The sequence below is a fragment of the Diceros bicornis genome, chromosome 28 (genome assembly GCF_020826845.1).
Source record: "Diceros bicornis minor isolate mBicDic1 chromosome 28, mDicBic1.mat.cur, whole genome shotgun sequence".
In the NCBI taxonomy this organism is placed as follows: Eukaryota; Metazoa; Chordata; class Mammalia; order Perissodactyla; family Rhinocerotidae; genus Diceros; species Diceros bicornis.
The window spans coordinates 20,624,069-20,647,386 of NC_080767.1; the positions used below are offsets into that span (position 1 = coordinate 20,624,069).

Below are 23,318 nucleotides of genomic sequence, written 5' to 3' on the forward strand. Positions count from 1 at the left end.
TATGATGTCAGGGTAAACAAAACACAAAAAACAGAAATATAAAGGAAATGACAGATACATTTCACTACACAAAAATACCATGAAGAAAATGAACCGCTAAGCCAGAAATGGGAGAAACTATTTGCAACACATATAACCAACAAAGGACTAGTGCCTGTCTGGAATATATATAAAGAATTCCTACAAATAAACAAGAAAAAAACAAGAAACCAAACACAAAAATAGGCAAAAGAGTTGAACGGAAAATTCACAAGGGAGAACGGCCAAGACACAAATAAAAACAAGCTCAACCTCATTGGTAATCAGGAAAATTTCATAGCAGCATTGTTGAAAATAGCCTCAAACTAAAATAACCCAAATGTCTATCAACAGGAGAATGGATAAACAAACTGTGATATAGTCATACAACGTGAATCTCTATACTCCACAGTATTGAGACTGAACAAGCAATAGCTATACATATAAATGTGGATGAATCACAAGTCACACACACACAATAAACAGCATGATTCCATTTACATAAAGTTCTAAATAAAGGAGAAAAAAAATTAAAATTAGCACTTAGGGCTGCATAATGAGTGGTAAAAAAAAAAACATAAGGAAAACACAGAAAAGCAAAAGAATGATTATGATCAAATTTGAGACTCTGGTATCTTGGGGCTGGGAGATTGGGAACACAATCAATGAGAAGGTTACAAAGAGTGTTTCTTCAGTATGTGTAAATATTTTATTTCTTAACCTGGATAGTAATCACATGGGTATTAAAAATATTTTACATGTTTTATAAGCTTTTGTATAAGTATAATATATTACTAAAAACAGGGACCGAGAGCTTACAACTTAACCCTAAGAACTTTAAAAGGCAATATGTAAAAGAGAAAGAACAGCCAGTGAGGTAGGCAGAAAGTCAGGAGCGTGGTGTTTCAGAAGTCAAGAAACAAAAGGAAATAGTGAACTGTGTCAAATATTAGTGAGGCAGAGTACACTTGCAGACAATACATAAAAAAGTAGTGTTCTCTGTTTCATGAATCACTTATCTTAGGATGTAGACATTACTTTGCAATGACTAAGGACTTATTAACACAATGAAAAAGGATGTTAATATTCTGATATTTTATATTCAGAAACCAAAGTTCTTAATCGTATTCTTAAAAAGTCCTCCTTCCACAATACAGAACATTAATTACACCAGGAGTCTATAGTCAATTACTGGAATAAGTGCAGTTCTACGTTTGACAGCCAAGTTTTAGCAAATTTGATAGCTTCAATTTCTATCATTTATTATTGAAATGGTAATTACACAGACCTTTGGCTCTGCCAAATTGGACATATGAGTAGAGGATGGTAACAAATAAAAAACCCCAAAATTTGTTCAGACCAAAACAGAAACTTTTAACAATTTTAGGAACATGAACTGAACAACTCACTTGACTTTTTCAGTTATAAATAACCAAAAGCTTTTATTTTAAAATAAAGTTACAAACTGTTTCCTAGGAAATTTTGGACAACAATTTGGCTAAGAATTCTTTTTTCTCAATGAAAATGGACTAACTAACTACTTAGGGTCTCAAAATTAGCAATATTTTATGGTGTCATTTGAGAAAGGAGAACAATCACAAAGGGAAATAAACCTTAATACTTTATCTAAATAATAAACCACACTTTTGAGAACTGCAAAACCACAAAGTACATATACTAACCTAATGATATATCCAACTGAGCCATCCACTGCTTTTTCCTTTACATAAAGGTTTATCTTAAAAGTATAAATATATTGAGAACTAATTTTCAATACAAAAGAAGGAAGCTCTTCAATGCGACACTTGCAGAGACAATTCAGAAGGCTGTATTTTTATTAATGCAAAAACACAACTTCACACAAGCTTAAGGTAAAGATAGAAGTGATGTTTAAAACACAAAACAAAATAAATCTTCTTCTTTAAATAAAGGAAGAATGTACTACTAATTTAGGCCCTTGTTTTAAAATATCACTACTTAAAAAGGGAAAAGTATTTCTCCCAAGAGCACTGATGCCAATATTCTGTTGACTATAAACCAACATATTTAAACAAATGTTAATACGTAAGACTATTAGCTTGAAGCAAATGGTTGTACAGCTTATAAAGAATGAGTAATATTAATGTTAGAAAATAAATTTGTAACTCAATTTCAGAAATTCACTTGTTTTGCCAACTAACAGAATCTACTAATATTGCAATTTAATTAATGGACACATTTTCTTCCATGATTCTTGCTTTCCTTTAGAAATCCTGAGAGAATCCAAGAAGAAAAAGGCCAACTGACATACATGAATTAATAACTGAAACTTGTAACTTCAGAAAACTTGCTTTGTGACTCAAAACAGAACTACTCACCAAAAGCAGCAGCCATTGGGGGTTCAAGGGATGGCTGGCCATCACCAGTAGGAAGGTCTAAGCGAGTGAAGTCTCTGCTTTTGTCATTATTATATTTCACATTAAGGCTGGTGAGCTTGGAGAAGTCAATACGCAGAGTGCAGCATGCATTATAGATATTCTGGCCATCCAGAGCCTGAAGCATGTAAGAAAGGAACTGATGTTTTGCAAGACAACAACACTGATAAATCAAGTAGCTCTACTTTGACACAGAGTGGCAATCAGGTGTAAAGCAGAGAGCACTGGACTTAAAAGCCTAAGACCTGTGTTTATTTTTACCTCTGTCACTATGTGAGCCTAAGAGAGAAAAAGAGAATCTCTAACTCTCAGTTTTCTCATCTGTAAAATAAGGATAATACTACCTTGTCTGTAGTAAAATCAAACGAAAGAGGAGAAATGCAAAAGCTTGGAAAACCATTATACATTATTGTACATTGTACTATCTATTATTATGATTATTTTGTCCACAGGAAATGTTTAAAGATATTTTAATTTTACATTTCATCTTAATTCTTTTTAGTATAGTTTATATAGGTTAAGATCAAGCCTTTGTAAATGGTACTTGTCAGAACCACAATATACGAAATATTAACTGCCACTTTTTTTCTCTTGTAAATTTATTTTGAATATTGACTATTTGAAATAATAAGCTGAGAAAAATTTGGAGTCAGTTCTGATACAAGACCAAAGATCGATAATCTCTCCCTTCACAATAACACAAATTTGCCAAAGGGATATTTGTAGCCACTTATGACTTCAACAAATGCTCCAATTTATAAAAACAGATATCAGAAACTAAAACACATAAAAATAAAGCAAAAAATTTACAAAAAACCTTGACTTATAACAATAGTTATCAACGAGTACGTCATCATAAAGGTACAAAATCATATACACAGGTAGAGGCTACAGCAAACATAAAGGCTATATTCCTAGTCAAGAGCCAGACACTGTATGGCTCACCAAAGTAATATAAATCTTAGTCCCTACCTTTGAAAAGAAATTAGAAATAATTCAGATACCAATACAAGATAGAATTAGGGTTAGGGAAAGATCTTAAGGGGAAATGGGCCAAACTGAATGTGAAGTTTTATAATCTTGTCAAAAGTCAAGCACTCACGTACTAAAAAAAAGATGATATGAATTGACAGCAGCATATTTCATAAGATTTAATGTCTTTACCAATACAGAGCTCAAGAAGATTCAACAGTGAATATGGTGGCAAAAATAGTGAAATCAATCAACATTTGGCTGATTTAACAGAAGTAGACGAAGGCACGAGGGCAAAGATAATTCTGTTTTATTAGTCAGATTATATCAGGAGTACTGTGCTCAACTCGAGCCTTTAAACATGACAAACAGAAACGAGTCCCAGAGATCTAAGAAATGATAGGTGATTTGAAACCATTTTATATGAAGAAAGAAGTCATTTTAGCTTATTATAAAAAAGAATACATGAAACAGTACACCTAAAAATAGTAAATTTTATATTATGTATATTTTACTACAACAAAAAAATAACATAGTAAACTGGAACAAGGGAAAAGACATGATGGCTTCTTTCAGCATCACTGAAGTGTCTGATTAACAAGTGAAAAGTTTAAAAAATCATAATTACCATTTTGGCATAATGTGCATTCAATGGGTCAGCATACTGAAGCAAGGCTTGAAACTGATTATTCTTTGTAAAGGTGATAATCTTCAAGACTGCGCCAAATTTAGAAAATATCTGGAAAAAAGTTCACATTAGGTTAAATTTAAGAAAAAAAATCAAGCTAATGCATCTTTATAAATACAATTGGACTCATGAATCCCATTTTTAAATGAAAATAATTTCCTCTATTAAAACTATTAGTACCAAAACGACTTAGGTCAAGCCTAAGATGTTAATGTTTCAACACCCACGTATGGCTTAAAACAGTGCCTGACACACAACAGGCACTCAAATATTTAACCTATTTTATAGCATGTCATAAATGGCACAATAGTAAAACAGGAGGCTACAACAAGAATTAATTAATTTTATGAGATAATGGTGTTACAAAGCATATGAATGGAAGTACAAGAGTCATATGGATCAACCACTTCACCCTGAGACTCAGCATCTACTTTTTGAGATGTTTAAAGACAGAGAAACTACAAAATGTTCAACTAGAGGCTGCTCTATTAATTCATCAAATCTCAGACCACTGTTCTAGGCACTGGGAAATGAGCAGTGAACAAAACAGAGACAAGAGTCTCGGCTCATATGAAGAAAGACAGACGATAAAAAAGCAAATAAGGGCTGGCCCCGTGGCTTAGCAGTTAAGTGTGCGTGCTCCGCTACTGGCGGCCCGGGTTCGGATCCTGGGTGCGCACCGACGCGCTGCTTGTCAAGCCATGCTGTGGCGGCGTCCCACATAAAGTGGAGGAAGATGGGCACGGATGTTAGCCCAGGGCTAATCTTCCTCACAGGAAAAAAAAAAAAAAACAGAAACAAAAGTATAAGTTAGCAGTAGCTACAGTGTTACAGTAGCAAAACCAAACACGCACTGCTGACAGATCAGAGAGTGTTCAATGCCACTTCGTGGGATAAAGAGAAGAGAAGAAAATCCACCAGAACAAAGAAGCCAATCACTCAAGCAACTGCTGAATCCTTTTAGGGAACAAAAGGTGGCTATGGATACCACTGTTAAAAGCCCTCCCTAGCACAGCTTCACAAATGCACATACTTAGAAAACGGAACTCAGAAAACTATCATAGGGAACACAGCAGGCCTAATAACTGGTATATTTTGATATTTACGTGCATGGCACAGAAACTGTACTGGGAAATATATCTGAGCTCTATTGCCAATTGATACAATGATTATGGCAAAGTAACTTAACTTCCTCATTAAACTTTCTTAAACTGTCCCAGTTTCCTTATTTATAAAATGTGAGAAAAGGATAAGATGCATTTCAATTCGTAAATACACATGCACACATATACACACTCCTATGACTCTTCACTTAGTAGTACAAATCCGAAGCTTTGGAAAACAGTTCAATGATTCTGGACTGGCCTGGTATTATGCTGTGCAATGTATATTGAGATATAAATATGAAAATAATCATATAATATGTTTTAGTGTTTTAATATTTTAATACATGAGTTGACAAGTATAATGAAATGGAATCAATATGTAATTAAAGGAGACAAAAACTAACTGAAATTTTTGGGCTAGATGCCAAATGTATATACAGTACCAAATAACTGTATATTACATTTTGAGGGTACGCATATATGAAGTATTAGTTAAAAATATAACAAGTATCCTAAACAAAACACTGGACTTCACATTAGGAGGCTTGGGTTCTAACTGGCTCTTCAATACTCTCTACAATATTCAACTCATCAATTATCTGAGTCTCAGTTTGATTCACTACAAAATTATGTAACTAGGTGACCTTCCAGTTCTCAAAGTCTATATATTCATAGTAGGCCACAATTTGGTAGAATGCCTTTTATCAAGATAGTTTAGACATATTAATGGGTAGTCTATGAAAGTTATGTTGGGCATCAATCAGTATTTAAAACGATACTTCTATCTTACATATGAAGAGTTAATGCATACCTTCTTCCAGAATTTTTAAAACAAAAAATACTCAAATGTAAGGAGTCAATAAAAATAAAATTGGTTGTTTTCTATATTGATGTTACTTTACCACAAATTACTACTACCAGTGCTTTTTATAGGAGTCTATGCTTTGTTCACTTTCATGCTTGGGGGGGAAAAAAAAAGAACTTCTTACCTTTTTAAATCAAGTATTTAAGTTAGAAAAAAAAGGCTATCAAAAAATTATCTCTGATACTGTTTCTTGTATAAAACAGGATGTTGAAGATTTTTTAAATTATTTAAACAAAATCAACCAAAATCAACAACCTAAACAACTATAGACATAAAACATCAAAAGTTGCAGAGGTCCCATTTGACTCTGCTTTCATAAGAGTATTCCTTACCTGATGCAGAACTTCCAGAGTAACAGGGTAAAAGAGGTTTTCAATAATTATTCGGAGCACAGGGCTCTGCCCAGGTAGGACTGTGCCTTCACTGGTAGGAGCTCCAGGAAGGGCCAGACTTGCCGACTGGCCAGCACTGACAGCCTGCAGTGCAGCTTGGGCGCTCTACATAACAATCCAAAACGAGTACTTTTGGTTACAAAGAAGCATTACAGGAATCCTTAATACTAGTTGATGTAAAGCAATAAGAAGTAATATAGTTAAATAAATTTATAATCAGTTGAGTCAAAAGACTTGCTTTCTTATTACAATGACACAATATTTAAGAAAGGTGCTTAAATTTACTTGAAGAAATGAAAAAAACACATGGCAAAAAAGGAAAATTTGGATATGGTTTTTATGTCCTAATTTTTATTTTTATTTATTTTTTTTTATAATTTTATTTATTTATTTTTCCCCCAAAGCCCCAGTAGATAGTTGTATGTCATAGTTGCACATCCTCTAGTTGCTGTATGTGGGACGCGGCCTCAGCATGGCTGGAGAAGCGGTGCGTCGGTGCGCGCCCGGGGTTCCGAACCCAGGCCGCCAGCATTGGAGCGCAAGCACTCACCCGCTAAGCCACGGGGCCGGCCCCTACGTCCTAATTTTTAAATGACAATAGCAAAAAAGACAACGTGAAAGGAACATTAAAGACCCCTTAAAAACCACTCAAGTCCCTCTTCTTTTTCCCTCCCTGAACAATTGAGCTCTAAAGCCTTTGGGTGGCATACAATAGGTGTAAATATGGAGGAGAAGAGGAGCTGCAGCGGTTCAGAGTGGGGTAAGAAGGACATCCCGGCATGCAGCATCAAAGCCTGAGCAATGTGAGGAAAGCATCCACGTGGTAGGGCTGTCTGGCAAGGGGAACTTGAGCCCAAACAAGACAAGGAAGGTATCTATCCATGTGTGGTGGTGGCTCACTGCTGGATACCAGAATCTCAGGAGCATGAGAAGGGTAAGAAAGGCATCCAGAGGAAAGTAGCCTGGCCAGGAGTGTCAGAGCCCAAGGAGACACAGGAAGGGGTCCACATGGTGCTGGTAGCCAATGTGGTGAAGACAGTCTGCGCAGGGTGAAGGAGGAGGTCCATGAGGGCCCGCATGGGGTAAGAAGGTAATTCAACAGAGTGGCAGCCTGGCATGGAATGTTAGTGCCCAAGCAGGGTTAGGTGGATAAGTTTCTAAATATCATACTCCACTAAAAGGAACCAGACTGCTCTAAAAAATGTCTAGTTCCAGAGCTGGAGCAAGAAAAGCACAAGATGAGTGTATTAACTTTTTTGTTGTTGTTTTTTTTTTTACCAGAATTCAAAGACGTGTTCAAAGGATGATAGGAACATGCCAAAAGGACAAAGACGACGCATTGAAGGGGCTCCCACTGGCCAAATACAGGACAATTTGAGAATTATAACAAATAATAACCCATCAAATAACAAAGAAAACCTTAAGTCCATACTGATATACATTGACAGCTGATAAGGAACAGTATATTTACACTGCCTTCAAGTACCTTCCCCCAAAATACTCTTCTTTCCTCCTTTGTAAGTCATAACTTTACAGTGGAGAAGCCAGGCAAACACCAGCCAAATCAAGTGATCGAAGAGCACATCATCAGTAATGCAACACACTGAAATTATGTGCTACCTGATATGATGCAATGATAAAAAAAGAACATTACTTCTATGATGCTCCTGTCGAAGCTACATACAGTGAATCTAATCACAAGGAAACATCAGATCAAATCAAATCAAGGGACATCCTAGAGGATACATAGCCTGTAATTTTCAAAAGTGTCAAGGTCATAAAAATGAAAGAAAAACTGAAGAACTGTTCAGATTAAAGAAGACTAAGAACACGTGACTTCTAAACAGAACATGTGATTCTGAATAATATTTGTTTTGCTCTAACACACATTTTTGGGACAACTGGTAAAACTTGAATGAGGACTGAGGACCGGAGGGAAATAATGTATCAATGTTAACTTCCTGATTTTGATCGCTGTATTCTGGTCGTGTAGGAGAATGTCCTTGTTTGTAGGAAATGCACACTAAAAGTACTGAACAATGAAGACAGACCAGATTAGCAACTTATTTCCAAATGCCTCAAGAAAAACAACTATTTAAAAAATAAAGTAGGTGAAAGGAGGGAAAATTGAAAGGAAAAAAGCATGGTTAATGATTACTGAATTTAAATGCCAGTTTTCATCAATCTTTTGTTCCATATTTATCATTTCTTAAGAATGGTGATAGTCAAATGTGCCACAAAATGAAAAATTCTACCACTATAATAAAATAGCTACTTTCATTTTTACATAGTGTATTACTTACAATTTTAAAGATCACAGTACTTTGTATGTTATTTTAAGTTAACATTTCTTGTGTTTTGTTTTCACAAATTTTTTAGTTTACTATTTAATTTGTTATACCATCTCTCTAACGTGGGATATGAATAGTTTTCCAACACTTTGCTACGATAAATAACATTAAAATAAGTATTTTTCTGAAAATTGGCAATCTTTTACTTTCTATACACTTAATAGTTGAACAAATTGCACTTTTATATACTCATACACAACTCTTTTTATTTTTTTGTAAGACAGGCTCTGAGCTAACATCCATTGCCAATCCTCCTCCTTTTGCTGAGGAAGATTGGCTCTGAGCTAACATCGGTGCTCATCTTCCTCTATTTTGTATATGGGATGCTGCCACAGCACGGCTTGATGAGTGGTGAGATGGTCCGAACCCAGGATCCGAACCTGCGAACCTGGGCCACCGAAGCAGAGCGCTCAAACTTAACCACTACACCACCGGGCCAGCCCCACAACTCTTTTTTTATATCCTTTAACAGCATTTTTATGCCAGATACAGATTTTTATCTACCAGGTAATGCACAAACTGCCAAATATTCAGTTTCCAAAGCATCATCATCCTTGAAAGCAGTATAGGAATAATTTTTTGAATATTTTATGTCATTGGTTTTCAAAATTATGCTCTTATGAAGCCAAGTGTGCGGAATAGTGAGCACCCTAATCCCGCTTCAAATATGGCAGTTTATCTCATCTATTTTACACTGGGCTCCCCACTAAGATTTTATTTGGAAAAACGGGTTCTACTGCTTCCAAGTTTGAAAACTGATCCAGACTTTCCACTTTGAGCCGATAATTAGGCGAGGGTGAGGTGGGGGTGGGGGATGGGTGGGTCAATCATCAAAAAAAGACCCAAAACTGAGACAGGGGTTAGAATTAGCGGACAAAGATATTAAGGTAGTTATTATAACTGTAGCACATGCACACATACAAAGGTAAGTAGATACATGGAACACAAAAAACAGTGCTGTCCAACAGAATTTCCTGTTATGATGGAAATGTTCGATATCTACACTAACACGATAGCCACTAGCCACATGTGGCCAACCTGAAATGTGCCTAGTACAACTCAGGAAATTAATTTTTTATTTTTTAATTTATTTAAATGTAGTCACATGTAGCTAGTGGCTACCATACTGGACATCACAACTGTAGAATGTCTAGGAAAATCATCATAGTGAGGTTCTAAGTGGAATAATGGTTCCCTTTCCTCTTAGATTAGGATGATTAAATCTTATCAAAACCAAGCCTGTGCAACCAAATGTAAACTTAACCTCACTCGCTTTACTTCAGTATCCTACCAATCCTTTTTATTACACAATTCTATATAAATGCTTGCTGCTGCAAGTATTATTGTTGTTCCTCTTGCTTCACTCCTTCCACTTTGGCACAAGGGATACCATACTGGAGAAATATGAGAAGCCATGGTATGTATTATCCTAATCATTCTAGAGTTTTCAATATACTCTGCATTAGTACTTTACAGAGCACTGAGTACAAACGTCTCTGCATAGGAATCATGCAAGAAATGTTTCTGACAATACAAATCTTGAAAAAAATAACACCTGAAAAAAATATTTATTTTATAAGTAACTCTATAGTTTTAATTTTTAATTAGGCAAAAAACATGTAAGTAAAAAAATAAAACTGAGGCATACTCTCCAATGAGAACAGAAAAGTCAAAAACAAAAAACAAAAACAAATGAGAAATGGCTTCTTAATATGAAGAGATATTTTAGATACACATAAGAAATATGTTCTGTGTATCTGATGCTAAAAATTATGAGGCAGGAGAATTCCTATTATAGGAGATAATTTTTAAATTTTTCAGCAACAAACTCTGAAATGGTTACATAAAATATTAATCAAAGAAACAGCAGTAGTATGATCAACAAACCAAGAAATATTTTATTGAGGTGGGGGAAGGAAATATACTTCATGTAAAATTTAAATGTGCCTGCATAATGTGAAGAAGAAATTTTTAAAACTGAGATGTAAATGAATATACAATAAAAATGCACAGATCCTAAGTGTTCATTTTGATAGTTTTTTAGGGAAAATCCTTCCATGGTCATATCCTCAGATTTATGAACTTCCACCCACAAGGTCAAGAAAAACTGTCTATACAAAAATGACTGATATTAATACAACCATTTTTCAAATGCTGTACAAAATATGATCTAAAATTTTTAGCTATAATTTTAGTTTAAATCAAGGGACAAAAATATGTGATAGTTACCTGACCCTCTGGCAAGTATGTTCATAAGCTGGCAAAGAAGTTATGTGCATGTTTTGGGATATCTTGCTATTCAGAGAACAAAAAAAAAAGAATGAACAGTAATTTATCAGCTTCCCAGGGCTCTCAGAATGAAAAGACATCTGGTACATTTTATATGTGCAAACAAGTATCTTCAATTTTGACTTCAGCTTTGGTGTAGGACTTTGAACAAAAGAAATATATAATATTTTATCAACCATCAATGCATAAAAATTGCACAAAAGTAACAAAATGGAAAGGGTACTAGGAAGAAATCAAGGCTATCGAAGAATAAACTAGGTCATTTGGGTTGGCTTTGGTTGCCAAGCAACTGGGATTTCTCACTGCTTCTCTTTAGAATAATCCAATCTTTAAGAGTTTTATTACATTGTTTATTTCTTCCTCAAGACTTATACTAACATATTTAGGAATCATACTAATGAGAAAAATGCATGACTTAAATGAAAGAAAATTAAAAACTCTACTGCAGGAAACACAATATAACTTCCTCTTCAAAAGGATCAGAGCAATATATTAATTATCTTCAAATTAATCTATGAAATCAACCTAATTCCAACTGTGTTTTGAGGGGGGCAGCAGTTATCAAAAGAGATTCTAACATATCTGGAGAAATAAACTAAATACACTAATCAAGTAATTTCTGAAAAGACAGGAAAGAATAAGGCCTTGCCTTACAATATATTCAGCCATAGGGACACTGAAACAGGAATGGAACAGAATGGAATCTAAAAGGTAGTCCAGATTAGACATGGAGTGCATACCATGTGAGCAGCACACAAGATGGTAGGTCGGGGCCACGCAAGCAGAATGTAAAGACATGTCTAACAGCATATATACATGTGTTGTAAGTAGGCACGTGTATAGAAAACTAGAACATGACAAAGGACAAGTTTTGCATGAGTAGATAATAAACAGGTGATTCAAAAAACGACAAAGGAAAAACTGGTCACTAGGAGTAAAACGAAGACCAAAGCCCTAGCCTCACTCCTCACTCTCAACATATTCCTAATAAGACAAAGATTTAAACATTAAAATAAAAACAACTGGAGCCGGCCCCGTGGCTTGGCGGTTGGGTGCGCGCGCTCCGCTGCTGGCGGCCCGGGTTCGGGTCCCGGGCGCTCGCCGAAGCGCCGCTTCTCCGCCGTGCTGGGGCCGCGTCCCGCATGCAGCAACTGGAGGGATGTGCAGCTGTGACATGCAACTATCTACTGGGGCTTTAAGGGAAAAAATAAATAAATAAAATTAAAAAATAAATAAATGAAATAAAAACAACCAAAACATAAAAGATGAAAAGAAAATGCGGGTAAAAAAATTTTTTTAAATCTTGCTGTACTAGCTCTTTATGAGCCTGGTATCAAAGTCAGAAACCATAATATAATCTTAAGAGATTTGACTACTGTATAAAAATATTTTAAAAACTGCAGTAGCAGACAAAACTCATAGAGACAGAAAGTAGAACGGGGGTGGGGGAAGGGAATGGGGAGTTATTGTTTAACGGGTACAGGAGTTTCAGTTTGGGAAGATAAACTGCTCCGGAGATGGACGGTGGTGATAGGTTGCACATGTGAATGTACTTAATGCCATCGAACTGTATACTTAAAAGCAGTTAAAATGGTAAATTGTATGTTATGTATATTTTACCACAATTTTAAAAAATGGGGAAAAAACTGAATTAATAGAAATCACTGTAAGTACTTTACAAGTTACCAAATAAAAGTAAGCAAACAGTAAGATATAATTTCTCATCTATCATATTAACAAAGATAGACAGGAAAACTGCTTGCTCATACTTTATCAGTGGCACCCTAAATCGGCACATAATCTTTACAGAAAACAATCAGGCAACATATAACAAAATATAAAATACCCATACGCTTAGTCCCAGCAATTTCCTTGCCAGAAATGTAAACTAATAGGATAATGTTGCAAGTGTGCCAAGATATATAAGAATATTGCTACAGCACTATTTGTAAAAGCATAAAATTGGAAACAATCTCAATGTCTATTAACAAGAAACTGGATAAATTATGGCTGTCCTACAGAAGGGAGTATTATGTAGTCATTTAAACATTATGAAGTAATTCTGTATTTGTTGTCATGAAACAACATCCATGATAATAGAGAAAAAATAATAGCTTTCAAAACATTAGGATTCCACTGGTGTAAAAATATACGCATAGACAATACACCTGAATGGAGAAGAAGTACACACCAAAATGTTAATCTCTGGGTAACTGGATTGTTTTTTGTTTTTTTTTTACTTTTCTGGAATTTCTGAATGTTTTGCCATGAGTATGTATCCTATTTATAATTTACAAGGTAATTTTTCATTTTAAAAAGTCTATATTTTAAAATATCTTAACATTTCATTTACTCTTAAGTTTATATAGTTGATTATACGCCATTAATTTCTCTTAGAACAAGTTAAGGATTACGTGCAGGAAATGTCAGTGTTTTTAAAAATGTGGAAAACTATAATTTAAATTCAGCAGCTTGCATTATAATGACTTTCAACACAGAATCAAAGAGCTGGAGGAGTTCTTTTGCCTAGAGCCAGACTATAGCAGCCAAACATGCTCTTCACATAATAAAAAACCTCTTTCTGAAATTGTACTTGCTTTGTGGATAAATGTTTTCTACCCTTAAGTAACTTCAAATTACTATTTTCACCACCTAAAAATCAACCTAGAGAGACAGAAAAGATTCAACATGAACTATATTAAAGAAAAACTGGAAAATGAGGCAAGAAATGCCAATATTCTACATTCCTCATTCCACATATCTTGAAAAGTCAAAAATCATTTAATGAACATATCTATACAAACTCTTATTAACATCTTTTTTTATTTTTATTTTTTTTGTGAGGAAAATCAGCCCTGAGCTAACATTCCTGCTAATCCTCCTCTTTTTGCTGAGGAAGACCGCCTCTCAGCTAACATCTATTGCCAATCCTCCCTCCTTTTTTTTTTTTTCCTCAAAGCCCCAGTAGATAGTTGTATGTCATAGCTGCACATTCTTCTAGTTGCTGTATGTGGGACACGCCCTCAGCATGGCCGGAGAAGCAGTGTGTCGGTGTGAACCCAGGCTGCCAGTAGAGGATCCAGTAGAGGATGGCAGGCACTTAACCGCTAAGCCACCGGGCTGGCCCTCTGATTAACATCTTAAGTTCAGTTACTTAACATTACAATAGAAGTATCACTCAACTTCTTAATGCCTTTGTTATATATTCTATAAAAAGAAAGGACTGACTTCTGAAGTTCCTTTTAGATCTAAGATTTTAAGCGATACAGAGCAATGCAAGTTTTTTCTTTTTTCTCATGAAAACAGTTTCAAGGGAAAACTAAATATCTGCCATTTCTAAAAACCATAACTTCAAATATATTTCTTTTTTTTTTCTTTTTGTGAGGCGATCAGCCCTGTGCTAACATCTGCCAATCCTTCTCTGTTTTTTTGCTGAGGAAGACTGGCCCTGGGCTAACATCCATGCCCATCTTCCTCCACTTTATATGGGACACCACCACAGCATGGCTTGCCAAGCAGTGCGTAGGTGCATGCCTGGGATCTGAACCGGCAAACCCCGGGCCACCGTAGCAGAGCGTGCGCACTTAACCACTTGCGCCACCGGGCCAGCCCCCAAATATATTTCTAAATGGCACTACTTTCTTATTCTTAAGCATTCACGTAAGAATTTACAAACACGATCTTTACTAATAAAGCATCCTAAGATGAAGAAAAACACATGATTCTTTTCCCTCTGAAAAATAGAAAATTAATTTTAAGTTATTATACCATGTGTTCTTATAACTATTTTTAAAAATGCCTTTAATACTTACAGCTTGATTAGGTAGATTGTCAGTCTTAAGTTCTCTGTGATTGGAATACTGAATAAAAACAGGCTGGCTTCGAAGGTGAGGAGTAACAGGAGTGTAATAATTCACCATAGTAACAGCAGCTTCCTCAGAAGCCATTTCTAAGAAAGCCTGCAATAAACACAAGAAGGTAAAGTGAAAGCTCATCTTTTTGAAAGACAGTTAAGAACTGTTTTGTCATTCTAGCTTGCTCTAAACTCATGCATTCTCAACAGAAATAATAGTGCCCCCAAGGGGATGAAAAGACATTTACTTCAAAGTGTATCACTGATGCTAACAGGAAACATTTGAAAAGGGTTCAATAAAGGATTTGGAATTGGGAAATTGCCTGTTGAATAAATGATTTCACGTAATTTTTTTGTCTTCCTCTCATTTCTGTTTCTTCTAAAATCTAGAAATAATTAAAAAGGCAAAAATAAATGTGTGTGTCATCACTATAAACAGATGCTTTCAGGGGTTGGGATTTTAAACAAAGATGGGGCATAACGATTTGCTCTCCTTTACCTTTTTATAAAACAGCTATTTATTAACACAATTAAATAGAGCATTCAGGTGCAAAGGCTCAACTGTTCAAATCAGAGAAATAGGAGAATTTCCTACATTAAGTCAATATTGATTTGAGTCATTCAAGTGACCTTTTTTTGATATCTGTAATCATTGTACTAATACCAGATATTTGAAGAATAACACAGAAGAGCTGAGATGGAAGAAGCTCCTTGGTATTTATGTCTTATTCTAAATACGGCTTCTTATAGCTGTCAGGACTCCTGTAACTTCTGTGACTGGAACAGGATACCTACAGAGATGTAAGGCGGCAGGTTTTGTCACCCTATCTTGAAGGCTAGTTAGGAGGATAAAATATAGACATACACTAATCATTGTGAGCCCTCAGAACTACCTGTAAGAACATCTCAAATTTAAAATGCAGGAAGAACCAACCCCTGATCCAAATCAATGCAAATTTCTAGTTAGACAATTCAATTCTTTTTTACTACAATAGAGCATTTAATTTGTAAGCATATAGTTACCACTTCAAATTACATATAAAACATATACAATTCATTTATAAAATATGTATTTATTAACAACAAAATTTACTGAACACAGAAAACGGCAAATATCTATAAATCAAACTACTTCTTTGTTTATAGTTACTTTACTTGCCAAGTGCTCCACTTGGCAAATATTCCAGTAACCCTTGACAAATGTTAAATATGATGCTTAACTGTATCAATCAAATGTCACAATTGACAATTAAATGCTTCAATTGAACTAACAATACTCTACGTAGTAGTAATGTTAGCCACATGATAGTGGATCAAATACTTTTAATTAATTGATTCACAATAAACAAAATTCCACTATCTTCAAAAAGTAAAATAGACTTTGAGTTATTTATATTATCTAAAAAGGTATAAATGTCCATGACGTGCTTTAAAGCCATTATCCAATTTTATCAGTAATATACTTTTTCTAATTTTTCTAAAAAGAAGAAGATAAAAATGATAAGGTAACGAAAACAGCTATGGCAGTACTTCCTAACTATCTGGTGTTTAATCATCTTTTCAACAAAGAATTTGTAAACTGTATTCTAATAATATTCACTATATGGGGAGAAAGTATCTTTCTGTAAAATCCTTGCTAAATGTTAAGAACTCATTCAATGTCTAACATCCGTCACACAAAGGAAAAGCTAAATAACGTCTCTGGAATACATGATTCTTGTCATAAGAAGTTTTTCCTGAAAGTATATACAACCTAAAAATTCACATGTAAAAATAAAATTTTCTACTTGGGGTCTGGTAAAGGAATTATTTATGTTTTTCCAAAGTAACTGTCAAAGGGACCAATTTTTCATAACGTGGGGTGGAGAGAAAAACCACAAGTTACTACCTAAAAAAAGAAAATAACCCCCACTCTGCCCTCAACACTCCACCTCCAAGTACCATGGGAAAGATTACGCCTACAAGTAGTTCTAGTGACTCACATAAGAATCTCTTGCTGAAGTATATTATTAACAAGATATTTTCTAAACAGGATTTATGATCAAAAGACAAGCACTTAACATAACAAGCCAGTGAGTACTGCAGATAAATATAAACCCAGAACAAACAGTAGAAACAAAGAAAACTATGACATTGCCTGCTGCCTCTCACAGCCATTTGACACAACGTACAGGATACGCTACATGAAACATGATAATGTACATGATACATGGCTGTTAGACATCTCACAGCCATTAGACATGGCCATGTTGGCTCTTTTCAAACCATGCCAACCACATTATTCAATAGTGGCAACTGTGTTAAAATATTAGAGCAAGTGCTTACACTATCTTGAAAAGATGTAAGATAAATGTGTAAACACAAGAGCCGAGTACTAAGACATGTTATTTAACTTCTTCAGATCTCAATAATCTCATCTGAATTAAACAGAGATATTAATTGTTTACTAAAGACAGGTGTCTAAATCAGACATCATCATCCAATCGCTTTCATGCCCAATGCTAATCAATCTATTTATTTATAAAAATATATTTATATGTGTTTCTTAAACTTATTATTTATGAAAAGTATAAGAAACATCGTGACTTATCACAATGTACTACAAATATCTAGGGCCTAGATTGGTTGTCCTCTTCTTTTCAGCAATGCTCTGTGTAAAAGATTTTCAGGACAACCAAAAACTAGGAAAGAACTAAAGAATTCATCTCAGTGGGGTCTGAGTCGGAACCAGCAAGTTCTTGATTATTCAAATCAATGTGACAAGTACTATATTTTTGTCATGCTCACCACAAAAGCAAGTTTCCTTATTTCATCTTAAGAAAAACCTATTAACTTCTGAACTAAAGAACCTCTTACGTCTCTTTCAAATTATTAAAGAAGCTACATATTAATCCTACAACTAAAATATACTAAACATTTCTATTTATATGTTGGAAAACTTAAATGTTCTTTAATTTGCCAAATAAGGTATAATTTATATCCTCTCTCTCTGTCGGGGGCTTCTGATAATCATAGGATATTTTCATAAACCATTTTGTTATTGTAATTAAGAATATAAAATACGTTTTTTGTTAAGGGGGAAAAAGACAAATCAATGAAAAGAGAATCCTGTATCCTGTGTTAATATTTTTGTTTTTTGCTTCCTGTCATATAAAAAAAAATTCTATTCTAAAAACTACTTTATGTAAATAGAATGAAATTTAGAAAATACAGAAAAGTTCAAGGAAAAAAATCACCTTTAACACTAACATCCAGAGATAACTACTGTAGGTCAACCTTTAAATATTACATACCTGGCTTTTTCCTTTCAACATCAAAAGATTAGTTACTTTGCCAAATGGTAGACCTAATGATATGACCTCTGCTTCGGTGACATCACTTGGAATTTTGCGAAGATGGAGAACACGGGAAGGCGAACAGGGAGGTCTATCTCCTTTAAATTTCTTGTTGTCATTCCCATTAGCTAAAAAATATAAGATTTTTTTTTTTAATTACTGAAACTAATTTGGGGTGACATACTACATTAACCATATTGTCACATCTGATCCTCCAAGAGTTTTAAGTTTTGAAATTCAGGAAACTATGGGGCTGATGTGGGGAGAAGGGAGGAGGACGGTGAAAAACAAAATCATCCACCGTTCAATGAACACGTTTGTTTTTCAGTGCAGGTATTAAATTTTTCAAAAATCAAAGTCTGATTTTTAACTTCAAGAAAATGTACTGGGTGGCCCCGTGGCATAGCGGTTAAGTGCGCGCACTCTGCTACTGGCGGCCCGGGTTTGGATCCCGGGCGCGCACCGACACACTGCTTCTCCAGCCATGCTGAGGTCGCGTCCCACATACAGCAACTAGAAGGATGTGCAACTGTGACATACAACTATCTACTGGGGCTTTGGGGGGAAAATAAATAAATAAAATCTTAAAAAAAACAAAAAGTACTGGGTAAATGAATTAGATATTTAGAGGTATGAAATACCTCTAAATAGTCAACTATTTGCTGTGGATAGAGAATATTTATGAAGTCTTTAATGTAATTTTAAAGATATTTTTCTAACATGTTCTATTGCTAAATAAATAAATAACAACAATAACTTTTAGGAAAGACTATAATAGAAATTTTTCGTGTGTGTGAGGAAGAACAGCCCTGAGCTAACATCCAATGCCAATCCTCCTCTTTTTGCTGAGGAAGACTGGCCCTGGACTAACATCTGTGCCCATCTTCCTCTACTTTATATGGGACGCTGCCACAGCATGGCTTGACAAGTGGTGCGTCGGTGCGTGCCTGGGATCCGAACCTGAGAACTCCTGGGCCGCCGAAGCGGAGCGTGTACACTTAACCGCTACACCACTGGTCCAGCCGCTCTAATAGAAATTTTATATTTATCACATCCCATGGGGATCTGGATTTATTTGAGCTGTGCTTATGTAAATTAAGTTTATTTCTTAGGCATTATATATTTTTTACTAATTTATTTTTTAGAAGATAAATTGTGGTTTCCTAGGATAATCTTATTCCTTATTATATAACAGTAGTTCTTAACATAAGCATCACCTTGTTGGAAATGGAAATTTTCAGCCCCATGCCAGACCTACTAAATCAAAAACTAGGGGTAGGAGCCAGCAACCTGGGTTTTAGTAAGTCCTCCAGATGATTCTGATGCAACCTAAAGTTCAGAACCACTGCTGTAAAATAAAGAAATCCATTATCCCAGTTCACAGCTAAATTTTACTTAAATCTATTGTTTTAACACTGACAATAACTGGAACTGACAAGCCTGTAACAAACACTCAAATGCATGTACATAAGATTCAGAAATGTTTTTTTCCCAGGAATAGTGCCATGAAAGACTGAAGGAAAATTATCTGAAAGCCAAAAGTTTCATGACATTGCTTTTTTTTTAATAATATCAAATACCATACTTAGCACTATTGACTGGGAAATTTCCAAATGCCTAAAATTATCATTTTTCTAAACACTAGCGGAACTTTACAGTCAGATGTCTGTGATCCTAAATAAACAAATTTCATGAGGATCACAAAAAATTATAGGGCAGTATTTTGTACCATATCTGGAACATAAAACTCAACTTGCTTACAGGTGAATAGGTTGACTTAATACCCAAAGCAGCACTTGCTCCCAAATTCTCTTATGTTCATGAACGCAGGCAGTATCCTACTAAGACCTAAAAGACTTTATCAATTCCTAGAGGTCCTTAGAGGTCTGTGCCGGTATAGGGCAAATGCCTGGGCCAGATTGCAGAAAATAGTAAGCAGTCAAACATTTACTAGAAATTACTCTGGGAGGCAAGAGATTCCTTCTTCTCCTCTTTCTCATCAATCACCACGAAAAATCGATTCTTCCCTCCAAAATGACTGATTGCATTAAACACTGATTACATTTTCGTCGCCACCCACACCTAGGATCTTGTCCCCTTCTACACTTCCTTGCTCTAGGTCTCCCTCTCCCTCCACCCCTACTGAGATTCAACATCATATCAACCTAACTAAAATAGTATATCATGTCATTATCCTGCTCTAAAAAACCTGACAGGCTTCCTACTACCTAAAATGTGTTAGTTTGTAGTTTTCATACTGTTTTTACTTACACTGCCTCATTTGAGTTGACACATAAATATACTGAGCTAAATCTTATTAACTATAACAGATGAAGAGACAGAGGTTCAGAGACTAAATGATTCATTTTTGTAGACAGCAAGGGAAAAAAGTTTTATTCAAACTAAAGTTTAAAGATAATATTTTTTATCACAAAAATCTCAAAAAGTGTCTTACCATTCCTAGAAAAAAGTAAGCAACTTGACAATGACATTACAAATTTTCAAAGTTTGTGCAGGTTTATGTGGCTTATAATACCATTGTCACTAGATGAGAACATCAAACATCAGGTCCTGGGTAGGAGTGAAAGCTGAGCACAGAGTGCCTTTCTACACCCTCCTGGTAGGCCTAGAGCAAGCCAACAATACCACCACCTTGTGCTATCTTTTTTTTCTTTATTTTGTGAGGAGATCAGCCCTGTGCTAACATCTGCCAATCCTCCTCTGTTTTTGCTGAGGAAGACTGGCTCTGGGCTAACATCCGTGCTCAACACTCACTTTATATGGGACGCCGCCACAGCATGGCTTGCCAAGCAGTGCATCAGTGCGCGCCCGGGATCCAAACCAGCAAACCCCGGGCCGCCAGAGCAGAGCACGCGCACTTAACCGCTTGCGCCACTGGGCCGGCCCCACTTTGTGCTTTCTCAACCATCACAAGGTGTTCAAGACTGGAAAAAGATCCTCAAAACAAGAGGCTTTTATCAGTTTACCCAGAATAATCCAAAATGAATGAAAGAATATTAAGAAGGTTGTTTCTTCAACAGAGGTATTCATAATCTCTGTAAAACTATGCGTGAGGAAAAAATGAATACACATGTGCCGCATAATAATGTTTCCCTCAACAATGGATTGTATATACGACAGTGGTCTCATAAGATTAGTACATACAGTCTAGGTGTGTAGTAGGCTATACCATCTAGGTTTATGTAAGTACACCCTATGATGATGTTCACATACCAATGAAATCGGCTAAGGACGAATTTCTCAGAATGTCTCTCTGTCGTTAAGTGACATGTGACTGTACCTACATCAGCTATTTGAGCTTTTGTTGCATTATCAAATAAAAACCTATGGTAACAAATTTTTATTAAGAAATGCCAAATTATAAATCACTATTTTATGTTATTAATTGTTCTGCATTATAAAACTACGTCAGCTATGTTAAGAGCATGAAACCAGACATTCTGCTCTGGGCAAGTTACCTGACATAACTGAGCTTCAGATTCTTCTCCTGTAAAATGAATATAATAACAGGGCTATTTCTAAAATTAAATTATATAACATTTTTTTTTTTAATTTTATTTATTTATTTATTTCCCCCAAAGCCCCAGTAGATAGTTGTATGTCATAGTTGCACATCCTTCTAGTTGCTGTATGTGGGACGCGGCCTCAGCATGGCCAGAGAAGCGGTGCATCGGTGCACGCCCGGGATCCGAACCCGGGCCACCAGTAGCGGAGTGCGCACACTTAGCCACTAAGCCGCGGGGCTGGCCCTAGATAACATATTTAGATGCTAGCTGTAATGCCTATTACATAGTGATAAATAATATACGTCTAGATTTTCTTCAGAAGGACTGTTTTACCTGGAAATTATGCTCATTCTACTCTTTTGGTTTAAAATGATGATTAGCTGACAGTGACTTTTTTCTCTTGATGTCCTTATTTTGCAAAATTAAGACTTCGATCAAAATTGAATATTTTATTATTCTATGATATCTGAAAATACAAGAACTACTCATCTAGATGACTCAAAAAAGGTTATATCTAAATACTTAACATAATCTGAAAATGGAAAATGTACATAAGTAATCATATGGCCATAATTCAATAAAAGTCAACAGGAAATAAGAAAATTCTAATGCACTGAATACATAACTTTAAAGAATTATTGTCTGTACAAAAGGATACATTACAGACTTTCCAAAAATTTTATTATGAAAATAAGCATTTGAAATACTTAGCTTGTATAAATCTTATTATTTTATTGAACACTATATTGAAAACTACTGAATGCCTACTACATATTAGTTGTATTCCAAAGAGATAAGTAAAAGAGGCTTTTTAAATATTTATTTAGTCCCATCTCAAAACTGGAGGAATCTACTAGAAAAACTATCCTAGAAATATGGATCTTTTTAAAAATCCTACTTTATTAGGGTATACTTTAGATACAATAAAATCCACCCACATTGTAAAATCAGAATTGGACTTTTGACAAATGTATATACCCATATGACTACAAAAATCCCGATACAGAACATTTCCATCATCCCCAAAAGTTCCCTAGCATCCCTCTGTAGTCAGTCTTCCCTCCAAATCGCCAACTCCTCAATCAAGTTAATACGTCTATCATTTGTCACTACCACACTGTCCTGATTATTATAGCTTTATAGCAATTTCTTTTTTTTTATAGCTTTATTAAATACTGAAATGTCTTTTTTGTGTGTGTGTGTGAGGAAGATCAGCCCTGAGCTAACATCCGTGCTAATCCTCCTCTTTTTGCTGAGGAAGACCGGCTCTGAGCTAACATCTATTGCCAATCCTCCTCCTTTTTTCCCCCAAAGCCCCAGTAGATAGTTGTATGTCATAGCTGCACATCCTTCTAGTTGCTGTATGTGGGACGCCACCTCAGCATGGCCAGAGAAGTGGTGCGATGGTGCGTGCCCAGGATCCAAACCGGGGCCGCCAGTAGCAGAGCGCGCGCACTTAACCGCTAAGCCACGGGGCCGGCCCAACATGGCAATTTCTGAAATGAAGT

General features: G+C 35.4%; 2 protein-coding genes across 11 annotated transcripts in view; one reads left to right on the forward strand and one right to left on the reverse strand.

Annotated features, from left to right (window-relative positions):
* PTBP3 (polypyrimidine tract binding protein 3) overlaps window positions 1-23,318 on the reverse strand; it is a 97,677-nt gene that overhangs the window by 25,343 nt on the left and 49,016 nt on the right. For 7 of the 10 annotated variants that reach the window (XM_058523793.1, XM_058523790.1, XM_058523788.1 and 4 more), the window contains 5 exons: window positions 18,242-18,411; window positions 14,908-15,054; window positions 6,396-6,560; window positions 4,033-4,143; window positions 2,376-2,550 (listed from right to left, as the gene is read on the reverse strand). In XM_058523793.1, coding sequence (XP_058379776.1) covers window positions 2,376-2,550; window positions 4,033-4,143; window positions 6,396-6,560; window positions 14,908-15,054; window positions 18,242-18,411 — 768 coding nt within the window. The remainder of the gene's footprint in view (window positions 1-2,375; window positions 2,551-4,032; window positions 4,144-6,395; window positions 6,561-14,907; window positions 15,055-18,241; window positions 18,412-23,318) is intronic. The other 3 variants (XM_058523794.1, XM_058523795.1, XM_058523792.1) reach the window with 2 other exon arrangements.
* The window catches only part of KIAA1958 (KIAA1958 ortholog), a 309,540-nt gene continuing 298,048 nt past the window's right edge, over window positions 11,827-23,318 (forward strand). Inside the window, exon 1 of the mRNA XM_058523781.1 lies at window positions 11,827-11,838. The gene's annotated coding sequence lies outside the window, so the exon portion shown is untranslated. The remainder of the gene's footprint in view (window positions 11,839-23,318) is intronic.